This window comes from Sus scrofa, chromosome 1, assembly GCF_000003025.6.
Source record: "Sus scrofa isolate TJ Tabasco breed Duroc chromosome 1, Sscrofa11.1, whole genome shotgun sequence".
Lineage (NCBI taxonomy): Eukaryota > Metazoa > Chordata > Mammalia > Artiodactyla > Suidae > Sus > Sus scrofa.
This window is the reverse complement of record NC_010443.5, coordinates 198,992,078-199,019,894: the sequence shown is the minus strand read 5'-3', so window position 1 is coordinate 199,019,894 and position 27,817 is coordinate 198,992,078. Positions and strand designations below refer to the sequence as shown.

The 27,817-nt window shown below is 40.4% G+C and overlaps 1 protein-coding gene across 25 annotated transcripts in view; it reads right to left on the bottom strand.

The window, feature by feature from the left end:
* ELAVL2 (ELAV like RNA binding protein 2) overlaps positions 1-27,817 on the bottom strand; it is a 171,746-nt gene that overhangs the window by 115,921 nt on the left and 28,008 nt on the right. For 3 of the 25 annotated variants that reach the window (XM_021062813.1, XM_021062849.1, XM_021062878.1), the window contains exon 1: positions 27,098-27,216. The exons of 15 other annotated variants lie outside the window; for them this stretch is intronic. Coding sequence is in view for 4 of the 10 variants with exons in the window: in XM_021062750.1 (XP_020918409.1) it covers positions 27,098-27,700 (603 nt within the window). In the remaining 6 variants the exon portion in view is untranslated. Of the gene's footprint in view, positions 1-26,711; positions 27,030-27,097; positions 27,808-27,817 lie in introns of those variants that run through there. 7 more of the 25 variants (XM_021062750.1, XM_021062763.1, XM_021062771.1 and 4 more) reach the window with 6 other exon arrangements.

Here is a 27,817-nt window from a genome sequence, read left to right as displayed (position 1 = left end):
TAATATCCCAAATATACAAAAGGTATTCTGAGAACTGTACCTTCCTGTGTCGTTTGTATATATTTCCCTTTTGATTCAATTCATGATCATGGAATACAACAGAGGGACTGAATTTAAGTTTGTTTATCCATTCACTTTAACCCCATTCTCCTTATAGCTAATAATAAGGATGCATTTGACAGATAGGAACCCATAAAGAATGAGGAATACGATAATGGAAAGCAAAGCTGGTTGATGTAGAGTACGACCCACAAGAATGACATGGAAGCCAATTTAGCTAAGTGGACACAGGTTGAATTAACCTGACCTTTATGCTTCAATGTCCTGATTTATATAATGGATACTATCTGCCCAGCTGAGTCCCAAGCTGCTAATAGTAGCGTTGAATGGCTTAAGATTTGAGACAAAAATGAACCAAAATCCAGAATTAAACCTACTTTTAGTTTGAACCAAAAAATGAAACTTCATCCTATTTAAAAAAAAAAAAAAAAAAAAAGAGGCAATTTTCCCACAACGCAAACCAACAAAGGCACTTCAAAAAGAGAACTATTTTCTGAAAAATCATTAACTGAACCTTAAAATATAAGCAGCGCAAAGTAAATGTGCGATCCCTGAGTAAGTCCCTCATACCTCATAGGAGCAGTGTAAATACAAACACAAAGTAAGTGAAGGAATTTGTAAGGCATCTTCATGTTATAAGGTAAATCTTTTTTTAAGATTTATTTTTGTCCTTTGTCTTTTTTAGGGACATACCCATGGCATATGGAGGTTCCCAGGCTAGGGGTCTAATCGGAGATGTTGCTGCCGTCCTATGCCAGAGCCATACCAACACCAGATCTGAGCCGCATCTGCAACCTACACCACATCTCACGGCAACGCCATATCCGCAACCCACTGAACGAGTCCAGGGACCGAACCCACAACCTCATGGTTCCTAGTGGGATTCATTTCCACTGCGCCACGACGGGAACTCCTATAAGGTATATTTTATGTAACACACTTAAATAAGACCTGAATGCCAGGGACTGTGAATTCAAAACTGAGAATTAAAGGTGTTGGTGGGAAAGGGGGGGAGATAATGACAGAACCAATGAAAGATGGGCTGAGAGGAGAGGATCATATGCAGGATTTAGGGTTGCCTTAAGAAGATACGTAAAAAGTATGAGCTAAGAATTCGCTGACCATGTTCAAGGGAGAAAAAAACATTTGGCTGGTTCAAAAAGTGCACACTTGGGAGTTCCCGCTGTGGCTCAGCACTAGTCATGGATATCCGACTAGCATCCATGAGAATTCGGGGTTCAATCCCTGGCCCCACTCAGTAAATCGAGGGTCTGGCATTGCCGTGAGCGGTGGTGTAGGTGGCAGATGAGGCCTGGATTCTGCTTTGCTGTGGCTGTGGTGTAGGTCAGCGGCTATAACTCTGATTCAATCCCTAGCCTGGGAATTTCCAGATGCCACGGTTTTGGCCCTAAAAAGAAAAAAGGGAAAAAAGTGCACATTCCGTTTGGGAAAGAATGGAGAACCTGAATACATAAAAGTGCTAGAAAACTGGTTTGAAGGCCATTTAGGAGCCAATGAAGGTTCCAAGCAGGAGCCACAGAGCCAAAGCTGTCCTTTACCTGTCTTTCACAAGGTTCTAACGCAAATGTGTCTAAATCCTCCAAGGCTATTTTTATCCAAGGAGATGGGTCATAAAAATCGATGCCAGAAAGGTTACGAGAACAAAACACTACTCCAACTGATCCACAATTTAGTTTTAATACCTGGGCCCAGAGAATTCTAGCATGGCTAAAACCATGCATTCTGGAGCCAGACCGCATGTGTTGTCATTCGAGCTCAGCCACTTACTGTGTGTCTTGAGCCAGTAACTTGAACCTTTCTGCATTGCCATTTCCCATCTGTAAAACTGTGAGATTTTACTCTGTACACCTAAGAGTTCTGAGAACTTGAGTGAAAGAAGGTAGACTGCTTACAACAGTGCCTGGCACAGAGGGAAAAGCTTCCACTTCTACTATGCCGTATCCTTTGGACACCTGATCAATGCTATATAACATTTCCTGTAAAAATGAGGGAATGCTGATTCAGGAGCCCTTCTAAAGGAATTTGTATGTGGGAATGGAGAAAGGAGTCATATTTTTCTGTTCCTGTCCTTCCAAAAACACAAGCCAAAAAGCTATATATATACCTAAGTGAACACTTCCCTTTTTCAATATGCCTTGTCCATTTTTCCCCTCTCAATGGCTTAAAATCGTTTCCCAGGCACACATATGTAATTAAAATTCATTATCTTAAAAGACTGCTTTAGGAAACACAGCAATCAAATCTGCTATCATCCTTTTTTATGGGATGATATAATTACAACCTAATAGGCATCATTTAATCAAGATTTAACAATTAGGTTCTTAAATTCCAAACTTGATCATTTTCTTCCTTGATAGGTGCACAAAATTTTCTCCCAGGTGGTGGTCACATAAAGAGAAGGGCAAAGAACTATTAAAACCCTTACCATAATGGCCTTCTAAAGTGCTAATTATTACCCAATTATGACAGATAAAATGAGAGTAGAGAGCCTAACACAACCTAATGCAATCTCATAACAGCTTTTTTTCTTTTGAATTTTTTCACCTCCATCTCTAAACAACAGCCCACAAAAAACCCAAAATAGAAGCTAGTATTTAACTCTCACCTACTACTCTCCAAACAAGAAAACAAAGTCATTTGGTAACAGCATCCAACCTTTTTCCTGGTTCTGACATCAGCAATCAGATCTTTAAAAGAGAAAAAGCAAATGCTTATTATCCATCCCACATTTTAGACATAAAAAAGAGACCATGAGAAGCGATGTGCTCTCCTAAGACATTCAGGATCAAACCTGGCCTAGAACCTAGGCCTCCCAAGTTTCAAAAACAACAAACAAACCCCTAAGATTTAGTACTCTACCAGCATGTGGATGGGGAAAACTGAAAAAATTCTGAGAGTTTATATTTTCAAGTCTGATAGCTGTGTCTCTCACATCTAATTACAATATCTATCCCCATTTCCAGCTAAATAAGATTAATTCTTAGTCACTGATGCTTAATAGTAACTCCTGCTACTCCCAGCAGCCAACACCCTAGTTTGAAAGGGATGCAGATCACTAATTAGTGCATCATCTATTGAGAGCCTGTAATTGCCTTACCACACCCAAGTCCCTTCTGGCTAGACTAAGCTTCTTTACAGACCTCATACACAAAACAAGGAACACAGTTGGGCAAGAAATCTATTAAGAATTAGAAAACCCTGAAAGGGCTCTCTTTATCACTGAAAAGAGAAATCTAATCTGTTTAGTTTTCCATTCATTTTCCTTTCTCAAAAGCCATGAGAGGTCTCCCAGCAAATCTAAACCAAGCCTATGCCTTTAAACTTAGTTGCCCAGTGTCTCTGTAGTACAAAGGACAGATGTGGTCATTATGCAAGATTCGAAGGATTCTAACTATTGGAGAAATAAAGCCTTAAAATAAAACAATTTCTCCTAAAACAAATCTAATTACCTTCAGTTTTCCAAAGAACTCTAATTCAGGAATGAGGAAAAAACAGCTACTGTTTTTGAATGCTTTACTTAAGCATCCCAATTAACCTTTCATCATAGGGATCATCGCTATTCCCATTTTGTAGGTCAGAAACTTTAAGGCTTTGAGAGGTTGGGTGACTTAAATAAGAAGCCCAAATTATTTTTCTGTGGTTTGCGTGCGGGGTCGGGGGGGGGGGGTGCTGTTTGTGCTTTGGCAGCACCCATGGCATGCACCAGTTCCCAGGTCAGGAATTGACCCAAGCTGCTGCAGTGACAACGCTGGGTCCTTCACCTGCTGCACCACAAGGGAACTCTTTCAGGACCCCACATTCTTAACTTCAGGTGTAACAATCAAACTGTAAAGTGGAAGAGATCCTATTCCTTAGCTCATCTTATTTAACTGGCGGAAGTAACCAGGTTGTCAGTTGCTACAGGGGTCACCTCACACCCAAGAAGGTGCAGCCAAGAGCAACTCAGCTAAGCTGATATGAGCATGCTTCAATGCCAAAAGTGATTCTGCAACCTGCAACTCTCCTTCCCCACCCCCTTTTCCTTCCATTTAAAGATAACCTAAAATGGACCGCAGCCGTTTGCTTTCTTAAAAAACTAAAATGGAATTTTAAAACACTCTCTAAAGGACCTAGGTCCCCATCTTTACTAATTGTAACTGGTTGTGATCTGAGAAGTGTGAGAATGAAAAGCTACTTCAGGTATCTTGGTGTCAGAGAGTATGAAATCAGTCTAGAATCTTTCTTAGCAAATGAATCTACAAAATTAGGAAAAAATCAATTTATTTAAAATAAAGTTACAGTAAAAGTTTAAAACGAATTTTTATATTTAGTTCCAGGAAGCATACGATGTTTGAAATTCTTTTTCAAATACGAACTTAGATCGAACTTCATTCAATATGGGTGCTTTCAAGGGCAATGAATATGCTTTTTAAATCTCCTCAGAGATCTCATTCATTAAGCAGAGACTACAGGAAAACTGTCATTAACATCCTCTTCCCGCTTTTCCAAAGCAAGAGCAACTCTTTTGGGCTTTTCTGATCAAGAACACATTATATACCAGTAAACTTTATAGTTGGGCACAATTTCAAGCCTAAGTATCACAATTGTATATTTGTGATACAGTTTTACTTTTCATTTCCATTTGCAGCTGTATAACAGATACACAGCTGCCCTCCAGACTTTTCTTCTCAAAATAGCCCTTTACCTTTAGAGACACCCTTATCCCATGATACCTGCAAGCCTAGAAGACATACAAAAGCAGCACTACTGGAAAGAGTCCCAAATTTTATACATTTAAACTGCTACCTTATTTAAACTATCCAGAAATTTTCTCAGGTTGAAAATGTCATATTTGCAGCTACAGGGATTTCCAAAATAAAAAAGTGATTAATGTTTCTTATTTTGGTTTGGAAGGAAATAAACGTTTCACTGTCATTGATTCAGTAAGTATTAAGCTCTGTGTACAAGGCACTATCAGAATGTAAAAGCGTCTCTTTGCCCTCAAGGACTTCAGAGTTTTCAGAGAAGTTTCTTGCAACCTGAAATTCCAAAATATCAATAATCCTCACCACTCCCCACCAAAAGGTACCCTCGCAAAAGGACTGTGATTTCAAATAGAAGCCAACATCATTAAGAATGCTAGACAACAATGGTATGGATATTGTTTTGTTGGCTGTGCCTGCAGCATGCATAAATTCCTGGGCCAGGGATAGAGCCTGCGCCACAGTGGGGACCCAAGCTACAGCTCTGACAATGCCAGATCTTTACTGTGCTAGGCCACCAGGGAACTCTAAGTCTCTTTCTTTGTTATATTTGCTAGTTTGTTGTGATATTTAGATTCCACATATAAGTGGATATTTCTTCATCATGTCTAGACATATGAAGGTCTCAATATATGACAACATAATGTTCAGGAATTTGTTATCGAAATTAAAATCCAAGAAACATCTAAATGAGCAAACACGAAACTTGAAAGAGATTAATTCTATCAGAATACTAAACAAACGTGGAATCAGACACAGAAAAATAAACAGGCATTGTCTCACCACCACCAACCCCATTTTTCATTTCAAAGGAAGGCACTACTGTGTCATTTTTTTCTCCCAAAGACCTCAGCAACCTGAAATGGACAAGCAGAGCTCTGTCTGACAAAGGTGATCTGGATGACATTTCACCTTCCTCCTTCTCACCCACCTAGTCCTATGATTAAACCAGAGGTTGGGGGGAGGAAAGCAAGGATAAATAAATGCAATGGAAGGCTTTAAAAAAAAAAAAAAGTGCAGGTGTGCTGGACAGCTGACAAAAGAGGCTAAGATTCTAAGATTCCATATACACCCACAGTATCATTTAGTCAATTTCTATTTAAGAAGCAAACTAGGACAGTGAGACCAATGTAGGAAAAAGTAAATGCTTAGGTGAAGTACTCCAAAGTGCTTTTTTAGCTCATATGACCTTCCACAGTGCTCCAAATATGTGTACATAGATGTGTGGCCATGTGTGTATTTACAGAAAGGAAGTGCTGAGAGCACTATAAAAAAATATTAATAAATCATGGAATGTTAGTGCTACAAGGGACTTATGTGAGCCAATCACAGCTTCAATTTTAAGGTAAGGAAAGTAAGAACCAAGATTTGGACCAAGGTAAAACTTGCTAGTAACAGAATTTGATTACACCATTCGAGGCTTCAACTCCAAGCACAATTTCACCTTTAATTATTCTAATTCCACGCCTTTATTCTTTTTTTTATTTTAATGATTTTTATTTTTTCCATTACAGTTGGTTTCACGCTTTTATTCTTTATTTGCACTTCCACTAGAAATGTGAACTGTCCATTCCTCCCAATGACAAAGATTCTGTATTTTCTTTTAAGGCTCAAATAAGCCTTGCCCTATTTGTTCCAGGAAGCCATTAGGCCAACCCAGCATTTCTCAAAGTGTGGTCTGGGAATACCTGAGGGTTCCTGAGACCCTTCCACAGATCCAGGAGGTTAGAACAATACCCTCTCATTCTCTTGTAAATGTACAGTAAAGCCTCCAAAGGTTACATGATACGTAATATCTGCAGATTCAGCCTGGTGCAATGTAAACATACAGCTGACTTCTGTTAAGCTAGACATTAAAGAGATTAAAAAATGTAAAATCATGCCACTCTTACCACCACTGCTTTAGAAAAATAAATTTCATTTCAATTTTAAAATGTTGTTAATGCAATTGCATTTTTTGAGCTAAATATATTTTTTACTCTCTCCTTTTCTTTTCGCTTTTTAGGTCCGAAACTGCGGCATATGGAAATTTCCAGGCTAGGGGTTGAATCAGACCTGCAGCTGCGGGCCTACACCACAACCACAGCAACATGGGATCCAAGCCACACCCATGACCTACACCACTGTTCATGGCAACATTGGATCCTTACCCCACTGAGTGAGGCCAGGGATCGAACCCACATCCTCATGTATACTAGTTGGGTTTCTAACCCACTGAGCCACAACGGGAACTCCTCTCGTCTTATTTCTAATCCAACAAAAATAGATTTATTTTTTTATTTCTTTTATTTTTTTTGTCTTTTGAAAGCCACACATGCGTGGCATTTGGAGATTCCCAGGCTAGGAGGTCTAAACAGAGCTGTGGCTGCCAGCCTACTCCAGAACCACAGCAGCACTAGATCCTAGCTGCGTCTGTGACCTACACCACAGCTCATGGAACACTGGATCCTTAACCCACTGAGCAAGGCCAGGGATCGAACCTGCAACCTCATGGTTCCTAGTTGGATTTGTTTCCGCTGCGCCACGATGGGAACTCCTGATTTAAAAAAAATTGATAAACATAACTTACATAATGAAAGGGGTCTTTCAAGTCCTCAATAATTTAAGGGTAAAAAGGAGTCCTAAGAACAAAAAGTTTGAGAAACACTGGTTTAATTCAGTGGTGAATAAGTTTTCTTACCTTCAAAAAGATGTTTCTCCAGCCCTGGGACTACGTAAACTACTTTGTATGCCGAGTACTTATTTTAATCAGTTCAATTTCCTATGATCTCTAAAAAACCATGCCAAGGGAAGCATGAATATAATCTGATTCTCAGAAAAGACACTTATAAAGCATCATAGTAAGTTGTGTTTCATATTGCATACTTACTTTGATTTAGAGAATACTAAGAATACACAATACAGGGAGTTCCCGTCGTGGCGCAGTGGTTAACGAATCCGACTAGGAACCATGAGGTTGCGGGTTCGGTCCCTGCCCTTGCTCAGTGGGTTAACGATCCGGCGTTGCCGTGAGCTGTGGTGTAGGTTGCAGACACGGCTCGGATCCCGCGTTGCTGTGGCTCTGGCGTCGGCCGGTGGCTACAGCTCCGATTCAACCCCTAGCCTGGGAACCTCCATATGCCGCGGGAGCGGCCCAAGAAATAGCAACAACAACAACAACAAAAAAAAGACAAAAGACAAAAGACAAAAAAAAAAAAAAAAAAAAAAAGGATACACAATACAACCAAGCAGTAGTTTTCCATTTGCTAGACTCCCCATAGTCAGGCACCAAATCACATTCCACTTTCCTCCCTCGGCCCTGCTCCTTCCTTTCTAGGGTTGCTCTTGCCATACCGACCAATGTTCTTTATTTCAGTTTTCCTCACATCAAGTCATCCTACAAAACTGTCCCCAACCAAGTTTTCTTTCTACTACACCCATACTCCAAAAGCTCTACAGTGCCCTACAGCATATAAAAAGAAATATTCCTTCCTGGGTTTTAAGGCCCTCTAGATACCGAACCACCCTCTAATAGTTAAAACTGTTTTCTCAATATGCTGGGAGTACATCATGTTTAATCCCCCTCTTTTTCTCCTGGGCGGAAAAAAATCTCCCTCTAACTCTATAAAACCTCCCCCCAAAGTGCTACTCACTAGCACTTAACTACTTAGCTAGTTTCACAAACCTTTTCCCTACCATGCAGCAGCCCTCACCAAACCCCTTCTCCCACAACCAAACATTGCAATTCCTGACTGTGGGCTGTCAACTAGACTTAAACAACCTAAGGATACCTTAGGGCTTTTGAACTCCCAAAGACAGGACACAATGGTGGGCTCCACATAGGTACTGAACACTAACACACAGTTTAGATGCAAAAAAATACTGAAAATCTATGAAAATGCTTTAAAAAATACAAGGGGGATTATCTTTTGAAGTGATAAGTAATGACATGTTAGTATTTTTGCAACTTAAAAAATACATGAGGTGAAAAGATCCTCACTGCTGAATGTTAGAAAATGAGACGATTCTTCAAACACACACACACAAAGTTAAAAGTTTCATTAACAATTTGAATATTTTCAAAGCTAATACAAACATGTACAAGTAAATACAAGGAAAGCAAATACTTTAGTACATACACAGAGACAGATCTTTCTGTAATGAACTTTGCATCTTGCTTTTTACATTTAAGTATCAGCACAGAGAATTCTTCCCTTAGAGATGGCTATACAATGAGCCCTTGGTATCCGCAGGGTATTCATTCCAGGATCCCCAAGGATTCTCAAGTCCCCAACTCAGCCCTTCACATCCCACCAGTTACATATCAGAGGACTGTTAATATAGTATACAGTCCTTGGTCTGTTCAATCTCCAAATGCAGAAACCCCGCCCCCAGCAGACTCAGAGGGCTAACTATAAAGGAGATATGCCAAAATTAATATAACTGATTCCCTGCTGATAAATATCCAAGGTTTTACTGTTTCAAACAATGCCTGCAATAAATACCTTCTACAAATGAGCAAAAATATACATTGATACTGCTGGTTCTTGTCAATTTATATTTTTAATTACTCTAGTTGCTGCCAAAAAGCCCTCTAAAAACCTACCAATTTACAATCCCACCAAGACATTGCCTGCATTTTAAAAAATGAAATGGAATTAATGCAGCAACAACTCAAAGGAGAGGGAACTGGGAGAAGGAAAGGCAAGTCAGGAATCTGCAGCCATGAGTCACCGACTACTGTTACTCTCTCTAAGACATTACCCTAAGTTCCACATGTATAAAATGAGGATGTTGATCAACACAGTAGGTGAAGGCCTCTCCAGCTCTGACGTTCTCTGAAGTCCCTGAATTGGCTAAATGTAAGAAATGCATATTAAATCTGAAGACAAAATACTTATTTTCTTGGGCTGCCCAGAAATAAACAAACAAGTGCTGGGAAAGTCAAATTGCTGCACTGGGAAAGTAAATGCTCTGATAAAACCCCTGCTAGGAATTTTAAAATGGAAGTGAAATTGAGACTGGAGGAAATGGCCACCTATGAGGAAAGATAAAAAAACATTTCAAAAATAACAAACAAACAAGAAAAGGCTCATTTTAATCATCTTGGGGGTTTTCTTAGTTTAAGGCCAGCTGTATCTCAGTAGAAGAAACAACAGCTAAATGGCTATCACAAGGGAGGACCAAAGCACCCTGATGGCTACTAATTAATAAAAAGTCACAAACATCCCTTTCAAGTTTACCATTTGAAAGAGTGGATGTTAACAGGAGATATGATTTGCTAAGCTAAATAAAAGCCTTCATTAACAAGAAGCGACAGGATCACAACCCTGCTGCTGATAAACTGCCAACATACCCTGGCCTTCAATGAAGGGCTGCCCATTTAACATATTGCAGCTTTAAAAGGAGTTGCTTCACAACAGTTCTATGTCACGGCAGGCCTGCAACATACCAGATGGAACTGCTGCTGTACCCTGGATTGTGTGTATATAAGGGTTAGGCAGGTACCACAGAAGGACCTAGCCCAATAACCCTTCTTAGAGTTAGCCTTCCTTGATCAGAGCAACCACCCTGGACCTCGACTTCTCTATCTGCTTCCAAAAAGACTTCAGGGTTGAGCAGAAAGCAGCCATTCTCCCAACAGCCAAAGGAGGTTTTACACTGCTATTAGACTGGCCTGAATGTTATCCCTGGAGCCTGCCTCCTTAACCCTGGCAAACACAGCTACTTCAGTCCAGTCCTGAAGCAGTGATTTTTTTTTTTTAATACAGCATGCTTTGAAGCTGTATAAAACAAGTCATAAATACATGTAAAAGGCATAGATAGCCTCAGTCTTGTCAAAGTGGTTACAGAAGCATCACACCAGAACTTTCCTATGTGGTCCAAGTAAATTGTTAAACTCACCAGCTAGAAGACTGCCAGTGGATATGGTAAAGCCTTAATTATTCACAGGGATGGATGAAGGGAAAAAAATCACTGTTAATTTTGAGATGACTTTTTGTATTATCTACTATCCAGCACTTAAATACTACCATAATAATTAACGTCCATTTAAAAAAGACTCAAAACACTCAGTTTAAACATTAAAAATTTTGATTAATTCCAATTGGCCAAATATTTATGATAGACATGGCAACTTCTCAGTAACCACAGTACAAAGGCTGATTATGCCATTTAAAAAAAAAAACCTATATTCATGTGTAATTTTTATACACACACATACATATATATATATATATATATTTTTTTTTTTTTGGTCTTTTTAGGGCTGCACCTGCAGCATATGCAAGTTCTCAGGGTAGGTGTCAAGTGGGATCTGTAGCTGCCAGCCTACACTACAGCCATTGCAATGCCAGATCCAAACCATATCTGCCACCTACACCGCAGCTCACCACAATACCGGATCCTTAACCGACTGAGCAAGGCTAGGGATCAAACCCACCCACATCCTTATGTATACTAGTCAGGGGGCTCGTTATCACTGAGCCATGATGGGAACTCCCTAATTTCCGAATTTTAAACTTTCTTACCTACTCTGTTCAATGCACAGAGCTGTAAAACGGGATCACTGACATCAAGGAGCTTCCAATATAGTTGAAAACAACATTTAATAAGTGTCCTAAAATGCAAACTAATTTAAAGAGCCATTAAGAACAGGCCATACACCCAAGGCAATGGGAAAGCTTCCGTCACCAGCCCCTTAACTCTTACCCTACTGTCCATGTAATGCATGAAATAACAGTAGAATTCTCTCCTGGAGGAAAAAAAAAAGGAGTTCCCATTGTGGTTCAGGAGTTACGAACCCAACTAGTATTCTTGAGGACTCAAGCTCAATCCCTGGCCTCTCTCAGTGGGTTAAGGACCTGGCATTGTTTTAAGTTGTGGTGTAGGTCACAGATATGGCTCGGATCTGGTGCGGCTGTGGAGTTGGCCGGCAGCTACAGCTCTGATTTGACCTCTAGCCTGGGAACTTTCACATACCAAGGGTGCAACCATAAAAAAAATACAAAAAAAAAATCTCTCCTGAACTAAAACTTGTTTTACTTCTCTCCAAGTTCCATCACTTGATCAAGAGTGGAGATTATTAGTGTGTCATTTCAATGGCATCATTCTTCACCTAAGGAAAAAGGGGCTGAGATCTGAAAACTTTGATGAAGTAAGATCCAACTAGAAAAAACAATTCTAGATAACATAAAATAAAAGGGATTCAAAGTTTTGATCAGCTTCTAAAAGACCACTTAATATTAAAAACAAGAGAAAACAACTGTTTCAGCCAACAGTCCACCTTTCTGAAGAAACCGATAAGTACAGAATATACTCTGGTAAAAATAATGATCCAGGAGTTCCTGTTGTGGCTCAGCAGGTTAAGAAACCATCATAGTGTCTGTGAGGATGTTTGATCCCTGACGTTGCTCAGTGGGTTAAGGATCTGGCGTTGCCACAAGCTATGGCACAGGTCATGGATATGGCTCAGATTCTATGTTGCAGGGCTGTGACACAGGCCTCAGCTAAAGCTACAAGTCAACCCCTAGCCCAGGAACTTCCATATGCTAGACGTGAGGCCATAAAAAGAAAAAATAATGATAATGATCTAATAAAGTAGGTAAGATGTCATTTTTAAATACCATGTCATAAATTCACTGTACTATTTACAGTTCTGATGATGTGTGTGGGTGAGGAAACAAGCCACATAGAGAATTCACTTCCTCATTTTCTTTAACCTTTTTCTGATTAGAGCAATGTCCTAGGCTCTACCAAACTCTTATGCACACAAATAGGCCCTTAGGATTAAGAGAGTGCCCCAAAGTCATTCAGGTTATTTTAAGAAAAAAGTATCTTTTCAATAAATACATTCCAAAGTTTCTACAAAGAAACTGCCTAAGCTTCTCCCATCCCAGCAAATGTTTCAAAGGCAATTCCAAAATAATATGGTATTTGATTTTAGCTTTAATGTAAATAAATACTAGAAGAAACACAGTACTGTGAAGAAATGGAGTGAGCTGCCATGATCTGGCAGAGGGATTCTAAAAAAGGTTATTCATAAATTAACCAAATAATTAAATCAGTGACAAACTCTATTTTGGGCAAGTTGATAAGGTGAGACCGAGCAAAAAAGCTTGAGAGACATTCCTCTTTTTAGCTTTTACACTCTCAATCTCTACACTGAAAAAATGCTATCAAGAATATTGGTAAATTATACTTCAAAAATCAGGTAGAGACAGCACATTTTGAAAGCCATGAATGAAAGGAATAAAGGATGTAGACTATGCAGATGGCACTACTGGATTTGGCAGTGGTTGTATCATCTTTCATGTGAAAGCTGCCTAATTACTGCTATACTTAAGTACATTAAAATTTGTTTCCTGGTTGTTTAAAAAAAAAGCCAGATCTTTGATGGGATGTAAACTAGATGGAAGGAATCAGATCCAAGATTCAAAGTTCACCGTATATATATGAGGGAGAGGAGAGTTCAACTTCAGAAGCTTTTTCGATTTTAATATTTTAAAGCCTATAAAATTAAATGCCAGAAAGTCTGCCTTTGTGGGAGTAAGGCAAGGAGAGGGGAGATGAGAGGAACAAAGAAACTTCCCTGACCACCCCACACTAAGCAAGGAGCCCCAAAGACTCCTCCCCCTCATAGCACAAATTGCAATTGTAAATAACTTATAGAACTTTAACATGTGTCTCCTCTACTCTCTTAAGTCTCATGTCAGCAAGGACCAGACCACATTTACCACTATGTCTCAATATCTAGATGATATGTGGCATTCAGTACAAACACAAGTGTTTACCACATAAATGAACTTTTGCACAAAAACTAGGATGTTTTCACATATAAGCTGGAAAAATAATCGTTTTTAAACTACTGCAAAGCAAAAAAAGGTTGATCAACAATCAAAAAAAGTGAATGCATAATTTATCAGAAGGACAGCAAAATATCATTAAGGTCAAGAGGACAGGCACAATACAACCATAAAAACTTGAATCATATAAAGCTGTAGATTTAGAAGAAAGTCTCGAGTTTTAAGAAGCCACTAATAAAAAACTTCGAGATTTTAGCAAAAAGGTACAGCGAACATTTTCAAATATCCATGGGCTAAATTATTTGATAAGCTGTCCACAAAGTTGCTTCACCTCTTTAGACATTAACCAACAGGAGGTAATTACAGAGAATGGGGAAGAGAAAGAAATACCGGTCAAAGAGTTCCCATCGTGGCTCAGTGGAAAAGAATCTGACAAGCATCCATGAGGACACAAGTTTAATCCGTGGCATAGATTATCGGGTTAAGGATCCAGTGTTGCTGTGAGCTATGGTGTGGGTCGCAGATACAGCTCAGATCTAACATTGCTGTGGTGCAGGTCAACTGCTACAGCTCTGATTCAACCCCTAGCCTAGGACCCTCCATATGCCTCAGATGTGGCCCTAAAAAGAAAAAAAAAAAAAAAAAAAAAAAAGCCAGTCACAGCGAAAAATTCCTTATGGATGAAGTTCCAAAACACTCCTCTGGGAAACTCAAAACACCCAGGTCCTGACAATAAGTCTCCTAATCTCTTTACGTTTCTGAATTTCTCAGAGAACTGGGGAACCATGGAAACATTTTACTCAAAATCTCTGGTAGCAGAAGCCAACTTTAAAAAAAAAAAAAAAAAAAAAACTTAGAGAAATTAAAAAAGTGGAAGTGGGGGTTATCTATGAAAGTCAAGGTTTAGGATTGTAGTGTCCTACAAATGAAATGATGGAAAAGGCTATTCAGCTTTGAATTCTCAATACCTATCTTAACTTCTGCTTCGTTTTATAATGTCCTAAATTTGGCTAAACAGTATGGAGCACCCTTGGCAGGATTCCACCTGACTGCTATGCTATACACTTCACTGTGTGCAGAGCCGTTGGGCCAATTTTACACCAGAGACACTTGCTTCAAATATGTAGAGATGATTTCCTTTCATTTTTTTAGGTTTACACCAGCTTCACAGAGCACAAGGATAATATTTATAGGCTTGAAAGAGTAAAATATACACACAGGGATAAGAAACCAAAGGACATGTTAACAAGCAGCTACTTCAGCTTCTCTGGTTCTATAATACCATAGATTGAAAGATAACAACTAAGTTCTCAGCTCTGAGAGACATAAAAAATCACTACATTAAGTGAACATATTTATGAGATTCAAAAACAATGTAAAAATTGCACATCTAAGTTTTGAGGAACATTACTTAAAGCAGTATTTGTTGCAGTAAGATTTCAAAGAAGTAAAATTTTCTCATAGTGATTAAAATTTTAATGAGACTAGTTATCATTCATGGTCTACCTACAGATAGAAAAAAAAACTTTCTCAATTGATAGTAAGTTTCAAGTACTATATTATCTCAATTCCAAACTTTGAATTTAAGTGAATTAAACAAATATTTCCTGAATAGAGAGATTAAAAAAAAAAAAAAAAAAAAGATGTCCCCTTTCCAGGAAAAACAAAAAGATTATTTTGAATCTGTATTCTTCACCATCTACCCTCCCTCCAATTTTTCTGACAGTTAATTTGAAAAAACAGGTAATCAATAACAATCTTTACTGGGAGGATATTTTGTCGATTCAAGTTTGGACATCACATGGAGAACATGACCTACAACTTTTTTTCTTAGAACAATGACAGCTTCTTTTCTAAAAGACCACCAGATTTGGAACATATATTAGTTTCAGAAACCTAACAACTTTAAGGAATAGCCCTTGCCAACTCTCTACTACAATGAGCTAGGGTTATCAGAATGTCATTTTCATCATCAACAGAGCACACCGTATCAGTCTTTTTTCTTGATTTTAACAGAATGCTAAAGTAAGTCTGAAGACAGTGTCGTCTTTTCTTCACTTATAGATCCATACTTTATATGGTTCCAAAAACTAATCCTACAAGTCAAAACTGCCAGCTGGCAACAACACACTAGCCTGTGGTGGAATTCTCCCAGAAGTCACCTGGTCACAGACCTAACATAATGCAAGGTCAGAATCCTGGCCCCAGGGAAACAAGTGTGCGCGTTCTGCTAGGAGTGCTACAGGGACCAGGGTAAAAGCTTTTTTTTTTTTTTTTGCCTTTTCTAGGGCCGCTCCTGCGGCATATGGAGGTTCCCAGGCTAGGGGTCCAATCGGAGCTGTAACCACCGGCCTACGCCAGAGCCACAGCAACGCGGGATCCGAGCCGCGTCTGCAACCTACACCACAGCTCATGGCAACACTGGATCCTTAACCCACTGAGCAAGGCCAGGGACCGAACCCACAACCTCATGGTTCCTAGTCAGATTCGTTAACCACTGCGCCACAACGGGAATTCCCGGTAAAAGCTTTTTAAACAAAATCCTGTTACACCAGTCCCACTATTGCAAAGCCAAACAATAAGGCCTGGGAATAAGATGTAGTTACTGAATTGCCTCTTAGACCTGTCTCTGTCCTCAGCCACCTTGAACTATAACCAGCACAATTACCAGGGGCAGAAAGACATCACTCTAGAGCCCAAGGTAACTAACAGGCAGTGAAGTTATGAGTCGCAGACCTAGGTCCTACATCCCCATCTAGCAGGCTGAATCCTTGAGAAACCACCTGACCTATGAGCCTTAATTTCCTCATCTATAAAGTCGTTATTCCAGGGAACTGTGGTAGATCCCTGGTTCCATCCATTCTGGGCAGTGTACCACCTTCAATTACTGATTTCAACTATTCTTCTGTCCTAACAGCCAGGACTTTCAGCAACTACAAACAGGTAGCTCCTTGCTGCCCTACACAATACATTGACAACTTGACTATCCAAAACAAAATGTCTTAATCTAATTGCATTCTTATGAGGCAATAAATTAGAAGTTACTTTTAGAAGTTGAACAAAAAGAGAAAAATCAACCTCTTCACTTTTCTTCTCTGGATCACAAACTATGTTATTCACCAAGAAATCAAACTTTGCCCCCTACTGTCCACAAACAACACAGGTAGATTAGCCACACTCTTCTAAAAAGTCTAAGAAAGGAGTTAAGGGTCGAGAGTTGTCTCTGTGGTGGTGCAGGTTCAATCCCCAGCCTGGCACAATAGGTTAAGGATCCGGCTTTGCCACAGCCGTGGCACAGGTCACAGCTGCAGCTTGAATTTGATCCCTAGCCTGGGAATTTCCATATGCCATGGGTGCAGCTGAGGGAAAAAAAATACTGTAAATGCCATTAATGGAGAAAAGCAACAGGCAGATCTGAGAATACCAAGAAGTGGAGTGAGAAAGCGACAATCAGCAACCTTAAGAATCCAAGCTCTTAGCTGATATAGTCTGGGCTTGAGGAAGACTCAAGGGGAAGGTACAGATCAGTGCACTCTTAGAACCACTGCAGCTTCTGATCTGTTACTTGCTTCCTGCTACTGGAACCATATTAACCGAAGGAGTGAAGGAAACCTTATCATCCTTGTGACTTTCTCCTAGATGTTTTGAAAAACAAATATTATACATAGAGGAAGCTCCTGGCACATCTTGCTGTCAAGAGAATAAAACGATGGGGGGATCACTGGGGGCTTCAAGTGGTTCCACACATGTGCCTAGGAGCTGATACTCCTTGGGCAACTGCAGAATTAAGACAGTCTCAGTGGTATCTCTCCCAGCTACAACTCAAATTTGGCAGGTTCTGCACTGCATAAATATCCTTCACCTGTGACTGGGCTCCTGGCAAACCAAGAAGTTGTTATTCGTACCACAAAAGGGGGACCCAAAAGAAACAATGACATAGGAGAGGGGGAAGAAGAGAAGACACAAAAACTAACCAAATAAATATACACACTAAACGATCAACAAGAGTCACACACTCTTGTGTTGAAGCAGTATGCAGCATCCTGGCCCCATATCCTTAATGCTCAGACTACAGAGATAGGTCCAGTTTCTCAAGTCCTCAAGCTATTATTTAAACCTGGCAGGGGAGGCCTGTGACAACTTTTAAATTATCATTTTCTGCCCTCACCTCCTTAAGCAGGCAGACCAAAGAATATGATCATAAGAACACTTAAACTTCTCTAAACCTCTCTCAGCAACTAGCACTCAGTAATAATTTGTGATGAAACAATGAAAATACTACAAAAACTTCTCAGTTTCTGAACACAGTCCCAACCCCAAAACTTGAAGACATTTCTTAAGATCCTTTAATAAAATTAAAAGAAAAAAACTTTAGATGAATTTGGGAAAGGTCTATACTCCAAGGTAACCACCCACATAAATCAAAGCCTTTCTAATAGCACAGCAGAAGCTCCACGACAATGATTCTCAACCTTTAGGAAAATAAGACACAATTAAAAAAAAGAAAACCTGATTCTGAACAACAGAAACACCCTGGAAGCCCCTGAAGCAGATACTCCAGGACACACCAAAATAAACAACAAATTCACCTAAAAGAATCGTATAATCATGGAAGATGTTTGGTACCAAGAGCTCTTTTAACTGCCTCTTAAAAATAAGTATTTTTTAACCTATACATTTAACTCAAAATTAGTGGGGGGTTTTTTGTTTTTTGTTTTTTTCCAAATTAAGCACATACTTCTGTTTGCACCCCAAATACCAAAAAATTTTGGCTAGGCTGGAGATTGTAACAATTTTTAAAACTGCCAGCATTAAGCTCCTGTTATTCTGAAGGGTTTGCTAAGATGTTCAATACAGGGACACATTCTAATTCCTCGTTATGACTGGCCCAGTTAAAGTAGCTGCCAGGAGAGCAGGGCTTTATAGACATTGTTCTGTCCTCAGAAGCTACATTAATGCTGGATTGATAAAACAGATCTTTGTATCTGTTTGTAAGGTTTTCTTTTTTTTAATTGTGTCTTATTTTCCTAAAGGCTGAACAAAAAGTTAACTAGAAATTTAAGTGCTTAAAGTCCCCAAAAGGAAAGCTCTACACTGACATTTTCTACCTACTTAGCATTCATCTGTATTCATCTCACCAGACATTAACACACACCAAAGTTGCGCTCTGCTATTCAAATTGTGCTATTATGCTCAGGAGTAGATTAATAATATCCACCTTACTTATTGTAAAATAAAATTATAGCATTGGTCCAAACATGACATGTGGAGCCTCTTTCTACTTCTGCTGGTGCATCAGCTTGCTCTACAGCACACGTGGGAGAAAGCTTTGCTGACCTGCCCTGCTGTTTCTAGAGAGAGAGAGAAAAGGCTGAAGGCTGGAAAAATAAATAAATAAATAAATAAATAAGGGGGAAGAGGAGAGAAAAACAACACACATAAAAACCTCACACCTGGTAACCTCTCATATCAGCTCTTTTTTAAAACATTCTGAGGGGAAAATGTCTTTTCTAAGCTGACACCATCGGCAATGAGGTTAGCAGGTGGGCCACGGGCCTCTTTTAAACAGCACGTAACATCTTATTAGTTTTCACAGCACCAAGCAACTTCTGCTGACCTCAAAGCATCTGAACAAACATAGGCAGGCAACAGGCAGGAAGAAATCTCCACTCCCAACAGGGGCAGGTCTAAAATCCTTGGGGAAGGGTGTAAAAGGTAAGATAAACTGATGGAAGCATATCTTGTAAAGGTAAGAGAAGCTGTCTTGCAACCAGGTATTAAAGAAGAGGAGCTCCAAGACGAGACTTCTCTACCTAAAGTAAAGAAGACTTTAAGGAGCAGTCTAATATAATTCAATCATTATCTGTAAACACACACATTAATCAAAAGAATTGAAGTCTTTTGTAACTACTGCCTTTATCTAGATAGTTGAATGAACTTCTTAAATTCACATGGTTTTGGGAACTGTAGCAATAGAATCACAAACTCAAATGCCCACAAAAGCCAGGCAGTAATTTACCCTGAAGTGAAACAAACCATGCTCCGTATAAATGGTACAGTTAAGGAATATGAGCTCAGCGTTGATCCACCTTCACACATTTTCAAGAGATACAAAATAGGGCTCTAGATCTTTATATGATATGTCCCAATGCCTAAATCAACAACTCATTATTTTTTTAAAAAACAGTTTCGGCCAAATTAAACAGCCACAGAAGATGTAGCCCACGGGCCACTGTCTGGGACCTGTGGCAGAATCTATTTGTCCATTGATACCCATTTCTCCCTTTTGTCCTCTCAATGCAGCAACTGACATGGCCACAGAAAATAAGTCTTCAGTGAGTAAAATGTAATAAAATGCTTAAGAACCAATACAAAAGAGCAAGCCAAGTAAGAAAATCAAGGGAACAGTGAATAGATTACACCTTACCCAGAAAGAAGTAGAACTAGCACAGAGTTCAGAAGCACAGATGGGTGACCAAGGGACCAAGGTGTCACAGGGAGGAGAGGAAGGCTATGAGTGGCTCAAGGTCTCTGCAGAGACAATGGCAAGGAAGGAATGAAAGCCGAAAACAACGATGACCTGGTATTTGGGAAAAGTCCATGAGTCATTCACAGCCATAGGCCAGAAAGGACCCTAAGGGTTTAAATAAAATAAGCCAGCAACCAGTAAGTAGCATCTAGGGGAGACAGAGTGGCACTGAGTAAACCCATAGAGAAATAGGCCTTACCTGGGAAGAGGCTATAAAAACTTGCTCACTCTAAAATAACTTCGTATATTTAAGTTGTTCTAGATGGCTCTGCAGTAAAGGTGGGGATGATCCTCACGTCACCAGAGGACCTCCAGTAAAGCAGCAGCATCAGAGAAATAGAAAAATCTCACTTTTGTAAAGTAACTGAGCGAAAATTCAAGATCAAGTACAATCAGTTTCAGGAATATTTTCCCCACCTTACCCAATTCGGTGAATTTATTTTCAAATACACTGTGATTTATTTGCTTTGAGAAATACCTCTTGTACGTCTGATATACTCAAATGATGCCTAAAGAATAAAAAAAGTGTTAAACATCCTTTAAAAACTGAACAAGTGAGGAATTTCCAATAACTTACTTGACAGGGCATCCATCAATGGCTTTTCACTTGGGGTGGTGAGAAGGTATTGAAACAAGCAGGGGAAAAAATGTTATTTCCGTGCAAACTTCATTTTTTTGACTTACAGGAATAGATCCTTGATAAAAGACTGAACATTCAAATCAAGAAAATATGGACTGATTATTTTAATGTAAATGCTTAAATTTTTAAATTTAGATTTCTCATTTAAAAAAGGCTGAAAACTTAAATTGACATTTCTATTCCTAGAATGTTAGCTGGCTAAATTCTCATAATTTCACATGTAATTTCTTAGGATTATTTATATTTTCAAAAAAAAAATGCATTTTAAACTTCCCTTCCCAATTCCATTGATATATTTTTATCTGTTTCTATACTGAAACATTCAAAGTCACAATTCTTCCAAAACCTCCCTGCAGTCTGGGAATTTTCTCTTTCTCCGTGGCAGAAATATACACCATATGATGGTATGTTATAAAAACAATGGTTCATATTAACACACTGAAGGCCAAATATATGATGGCCAAATATATAAAACTAATCTATGGGGACCACCACCTATTACCACCTTTCCAATCCAGGAAACACTGTCATCCCTCTGCCAGAAATCTCATACTTCAGTATGTTCATCCTCACCCTGTCTCTGAGACATGGGAGGGTAAGGTGTCAAACTCAAAGAAAGGTTAAGAAACCAAGGATGTAGGTAATCGAGCCAAAAACTGATGATGGAAACGTCAGAATTCTAGCCTAGTATTTTCCACCTGGCTCTGCTAAATTAAGAATTTTCAACCCAAGTGACAAAACCCACTCAGGCAAGACAACTCAGTAGCTAAATTGGCAGCATGGTGCTCATAAGACCTTACATGTATAATATTTATTTACATAAACAGAATGGATTTTAAAACTATAAGGAGACAAGGAAGCTTAGAGAACCCTTGGGTGAAAACTAACGGCCCACATCACTAACACGATGGCACACAAGGACAGATCTGAATGACTCCTCCCAGATCTCACCAGTGTCAGACAATGCCAATTTTCAAAGTCCTCTTTCCCAGAGAGAACCTTATTTTAATAGTCTTTACTCTAGAGGGCAAGATGGTAAAAACTGTATGGAAATTTCTGTGAATGTGCATTTCTTCAGGGAAAGACAGCTCAAAGAGACTCAAAATTCCTTGGAGTTTCCCCTGTGGCATAGCAGGTTAAGGATCCAGCATTGTCACTGCAGTGGCTCAAGGCCGCTGCTGTGGCGCAGGTTCGATCCACATGCCGAGAGCACAGCAAAAAAAAACAAAAAACAAAAACCTCCTCAATCCTAACAAGAAATCTCAATTTTACAATGATTCCAATACAAGGAAATAGAGGAAAGCTAAGAATTTTGAAACAACTATTGTCCATATTCTAAGGAAACAAAATTAATCAAAATGTCTACTGGGCTTGAAGTGAGGTTAACCACTGCTAACTAAAAGCAAAACAAAATAAAATGAAAATCCTTCCTAAAAGAAATTAATTGGTTTGATATTTATGAAGAGACATTTTTGTGATATTCTACTAATAACAGTCTTTAAAGTTGCTAAAGTAATTTCCCATAATGAAGAGCCCACAACACCAAAAATTCCAGAGGAAAAGAAAAGCTAGTCATGCAGAATATAAATTTCCTTTTTATGAGACAGACTCCTTAAGTAGAGGAAAAAGGTTGGTATGAATCTATCACTATTATATTAGACAAGGGAAAAACATACAGACATCTCAACCCAGTAGTTCGAAACTTATCTGATGGTAAAGCAAAAGCTTCATGTTTTAAAAAAAAAACTAACATTTTACTATAACTGTCTCACAATAAATAAGTCTGTGAAGAAAAATTGACAAGATTCTTTCAAATAAACAATTTATAAAAGCCAAAAAGTGTCTCACTTTCAAATCTTATCTACTACTCATTTTCAGTCAAAAACTGACATAATAGAAATAAGTAGCATATTCAAGTACTAGGAAGGTGCAAATTAAAAAAAAAAAATTACTTGTAATTAATAAGGCACAACCTCCAAACTGATTTGGTTATAACCCCACACCACCTATCCCTATGACCTTCTTAGTTATTTTACCTATTCCACACTTTACCAAAGTAACTATCTTTCTCTGCGTGAAGACTGCTTAAGAGGAAAACCTTATCTGTCATCACACAGAACTACTGAACAGCATTCAAAAAGGAAACATATAGCTAAAAATATCAATGGAATTGATGCTTTCAAAGCCTAACCCATAGCTCTGAGAAAATATAATAACTTTTCCAAAAATAGTTATTTTTATATAGACCAGTTCTGGAAATTTAGCATTAAAGGGGACAGTGACTATGAAAATGCACCTAGCAGTGTTACTCAAAGAAAAGTCACCTTTTGTTTTATATGATGGACTACAAGGAATAGACATAGCAAAAAAGTATTCCTAGGGCTAAGATTAATGTTATGATATACATCGTGAATACTAAAAGCTACTTCTATACTTGTTAGTGAAAATTTCCTTAAATATACCGTAAAACCTCTATAGGATTTTACTATACATGAATTCCTGTTTTTAGTTCAGATTTCAAGTTACCAATCCTACTTAAACCATAAAAAAAAACCTTTTAATACACAAAAGCCTTAAAAACAAATGATTGCTTTTCAAGCTTAAGTGTCTTCGGTTTCTACTTAGCATTTGAAATCAAAGAAAAATCAAGGAACATTACAAACCAACTAGTATCTAGAATCAAATAGACAATAAATGTTCTTTCCAAATTAGAAACAAACAAATGGAATGGGTATTAGAGCACACAACATATGGATTCATGAGTAACCAGAACCAGTGAAGACCATCACAGCTGTAAAATGAAACTAGCCAAAGCAAGTAAACATTCCATGCATCTAACATCCTCGAGTTAATTTAAGAGTTAGGTGTGGCATCAGTAGTGCATAAAGCCTTGGATTTCTAACAGTTCTACAATATAGTACTAGTATAAAGCAGCAATACTGGCAGTTAAATATTAACAATCAAAAAAGCTTCTCACCAGGATGAACTGCATAACCTGTGGGTCCCAGAGCAAAATAAAATACCAGTCCCCTTGTTCACAATCAAGAATTTCAAGGGCGAAAAATGGTATATCCACATCATGTACCCATCAAGTGGCCCTGCCTCCAACCAAATAGCAATGCTTAAAAAAAATTTTTTTTTAAAACTTTAAAGTGCTAGCTTACTATGATTATTGACCCGTCCAGCCGATTTTCCGAAGAATCATAAAGAGCTGGGGTGGAATGCTATGGGCAGGTTTTCCACAGGGTGGCACACCAACCAGGCCCCATAACACCTCAGGTATATACTACCTTGCCCATGCCATTAAAAAAAAAAAAAAATTAGCCTCACCAGGCTAAGTACTATGTACTTCTAGCCTCCCCTACATCCAAATAAACACTATCAGTGACAAAGATGGCAATAAGAATGTGATAATATGGGAGATTTAATAAGATTTCAAATGAGAGCAAAAGAACTAACCCTACCATGCAGATCAAGCAATCAAAAATGTGACAGTAAAGTCAGTCTTGATAAGATGCTATTTCGGGGTATCCAGCCCTTTGGGGAAAAAGAACATGGAAGAGTAATTTGCCACTGTGGTGCTCTTGTGCCATGATGACGCCTCAAAAGCGTCACAAGTTTAAAAAAAATTTTTTTTCCAAATCAAAGAAAGACAAAAAGGTTGATCTCAGCCTAGAAGCTGGAGTATTCTTGATGGCCTTCTCGTGTCCTTAAAAGAGAACTTGGGACTTCCTTCTAGAAGAGAAGAGAAAAAGAGATTTGATGGGGGTAAGCAGTATTTTTTTAAATTATAATAACATTAACAGGAAAAGCAAGAAAGGTTAGCATGGCTCAAAGTGCAAACAATGAATCAGCCAAGAACATCTGTCTGTATACAAAGAACCAAAAGCTGGATTAAGAAATGAGGCAGGAGAAATGCCACTTAGAGTTTTTCTTCCATAACCTGCTGGGAGCTGGGTCTTAACCAGAAGTGCCGAACCACACAGAGAATCTTGTGTTTGTTTGGTGAAGAAGTATTAACCAGAACCAACAGACCAAAAAACCAAAACCAAAACAGTAACTCTAACAACTAACATATCCCGAGCCTAGAAAAGGAAAATAAGGTTCAATGGGAAATAATAGATAGACATGGTGGACACTGACCAGTTTGGGGTACTTGTTCTATTCTAGGAGCATATTCTAAAACTGAAATTCTCTTGTACCACAAGAAAAGAGTGTGTGCAGCTTAAAACTGCTGAACTGACATGATTCCTTAGAATGAACAAGGCAAGGTGAAGGAAACAACTAAAAACAGGAAGGAAGGGGGGGGGGCCTTAAAATGCCTAATGCTCTGTCTTTGAAAACAAAAAACCTTATTATTCTCCAAAAGGTGGCAGTACAAAGTTACCCAAAAAGGCATTAAAAGGCCAGTTTTGATCACACTAACACAGAAATATTCTCTTAAGAAGGAAAAGAAAGTAAAGGAAGCATAGGAAATTGGATGTAATGTGTTTCTTCATAATCTAATTTTCCCACCTCAGCCATTATCTTCCAGAAACGTTTTCTTATCCCCTTCTCTCCTCCCCCATTTCCTAGAGAACTTTCCTTAAGTCCCCAACCCCACCAGAGCAGTGTTAAATCAACATTCCTACAAACCTATTATTTTAAAAAAGCTCAAAACAGATGCAGTAGAACTGGCAGTTCCTCCAACAAAATAATCACCATTTCTAGAACCAAAGGTCCAGATGAGAGAAGGAGATCCAGGAAAGCTTTTCCACCCGCTCACCAAAATGGAGACTCCGGGTCAGCTTCCATTAGAAAGAGCGACATTACCACAAACGAAAAATTCAAATGACTCTGGGGGAACCGATTCTAGATAATGTCGTCAAGGGCATCTAAATGGTTATTTCAAACAAAGTGATTTTACTTAAAGGGAAGGGGAAATTACACCCCAACTGGTATTAGAGTGTTTTTAAATGGACTTTTTTGCCCTAAGTTTGCGGGCTTAGATACATTTTTATGAAGACAGAATTATTATGGGTAGGTCCACCGAAAAATTTAAGTTTTAAAAAGCTCTGTGTCCTTGCCAGAGAGGTATTTCACTTGGCATTGTTAAGCACCGTTCTTTGGGGACGGAATAAAGGAAAGTAGATAGCCAGTAACAAAACGTCCTTTTCTCACATTTTCAGAAAATGTAGATAGAAGATGAAAATTTTATCGTAAAGATCATCTTTTAAAATGCACACTATTTTAAATGACCATCTGGACAGCTATGACTTCGTGCTTGGGGCTCACATCTAGAGACAAGGTTTTGCACATCGGCCCTCGAGGATCACAAGTTGGCTCTTAAGGAAACGCCGTGGAAAGACTGTTCGCTGGTCATTGTCACGACCACTGGAGGAGCACCTGCAAAGGAACCGATGATAGTCTGCGCGAGAGCACTAATCTCACCAGGGTACACACACACATCCATGTACGGGGGCGCAACCGGCCAGCCCTCCTGGCCAAGCTGGAGGCAGCTGCCGCAACCACCTAGAGCGAGCCAAAGCCCGAAGCCGGCCTCGCCCGGCGGCCTGGCCCGCCCCGCAGTTCCCGCCCAGCGCACCGCTTGGGCGCAAACCCGGGATGAGACCTCTAGCTGCGACCTCGCGCGGCTGCGCCGGACCTCACCTAACACCGCGCAAGAGGAAAAACAGCCCTGGGATCCTCTCGGCTTTGCCCGGGTCCCGAACCACCTTCGCACACTGCGTAGCCGCGGCTAGTCTCCAGACGCCCCGGGAGCACCAAGGACCACGCGAGAGGAGGCCCTGTACCAAGTGGACACGCCACCAGACACAGCCTGGGTGGAGAACCCAGTACACACAGCCTCCCACAAGGTGGGGGCGCCAGTCCAGCACAGGAATCCTGCCCTTTTTCTAGAAAAGCCCCCTCCCCCACTTTCCCTCCAATACACTCACCTGCGTCTCGGCGCAGTTCTTCTCGCGCTACACGCGGCCGTTCCCGGGCACGTTCACGCCTATGCACGCTGCCTGGCGCGACTGGCCCCACTGGCCTCCTGCCGCCCTCAACCAGCTTGTGCCCACAGGAGGGGCGGTGCCACCTTCCGAGGCGCCCAATTCCCTCGACTCCCGCCGCAAGGGGCCGAGCTCTAGGAACTTCCCGTGCACAACCTCCGCAGCCCCCACCAGCGTTCCCGCCCTGAGTCCAGACGAGGGCTCCCACCGAGGCGAGGCCGGACCCCGAAGCACTACGCCAAGGCGGTTCACACAGCCCTAAAGCCTCGGCGTCCGAAACAGACTTGGGGCCCGGCAAGGCGTGCCCACCCCCACCCCCCCGCACTTGCCTGCTGCGACTCGGAGCTGCAGCTACTACGGCTAGCGCCGCTGACGGTCAGCACAGCCACGGAGAATTCGCTCCGGGCAGGCTCCGGAGAGGCGGTGGTGGAGGCGGAGGCGGTGTCCCTAGTCCTGACGGTGGTGGGAAGACGGACTGGAACCCGGCGGAACCTCCGCCCCACCCGTGCCGCGCCGGCGACCGACCTCCTCACCCGGCCGGCAGCTGCCTCAGTGACGCCCGGGTGCCGCGGTCCCGCCGTTTGTAGCTGGGCGGGGAGGAGGGGCTTGCTTGGAAGAGCGCCAGGAGGCGGGGCCGGCGGGAGTTCGCGGCGCCGCGGCTGCTGCTGCCGGCGTGTGCCCTGCCCCGCAGCCCCGAGGGTCGGTGCCTGGGAGCAGACCCCCGACTGCGGCCGCTCGGCTCCTTCCCTCCAGGCTTTTAATTCCAAGCAGGCTCCCTGACTAAGCTCCCCAGGCAGCGCCGAAAGCGTCGCGAGCCCAGAGGTGGCAGATTCCAGGTGCAAGTTTGCAAACCCCGAGGCTCCAGGCGCTAAGGGGCAGCCAGAGCGATTCGTGCGGGGTTTGATATATATGTGTATCAAATACATGTACATACTTATATATACACATATATTGCAAGCACAGTTAAAAAGGCTTTTTGCCTACTTCACAGCTGGTGTCCGTTCCCTCCGCGGAAAACTAAAGGCTTGCCCCTGCTGCCCTTCTCTGCC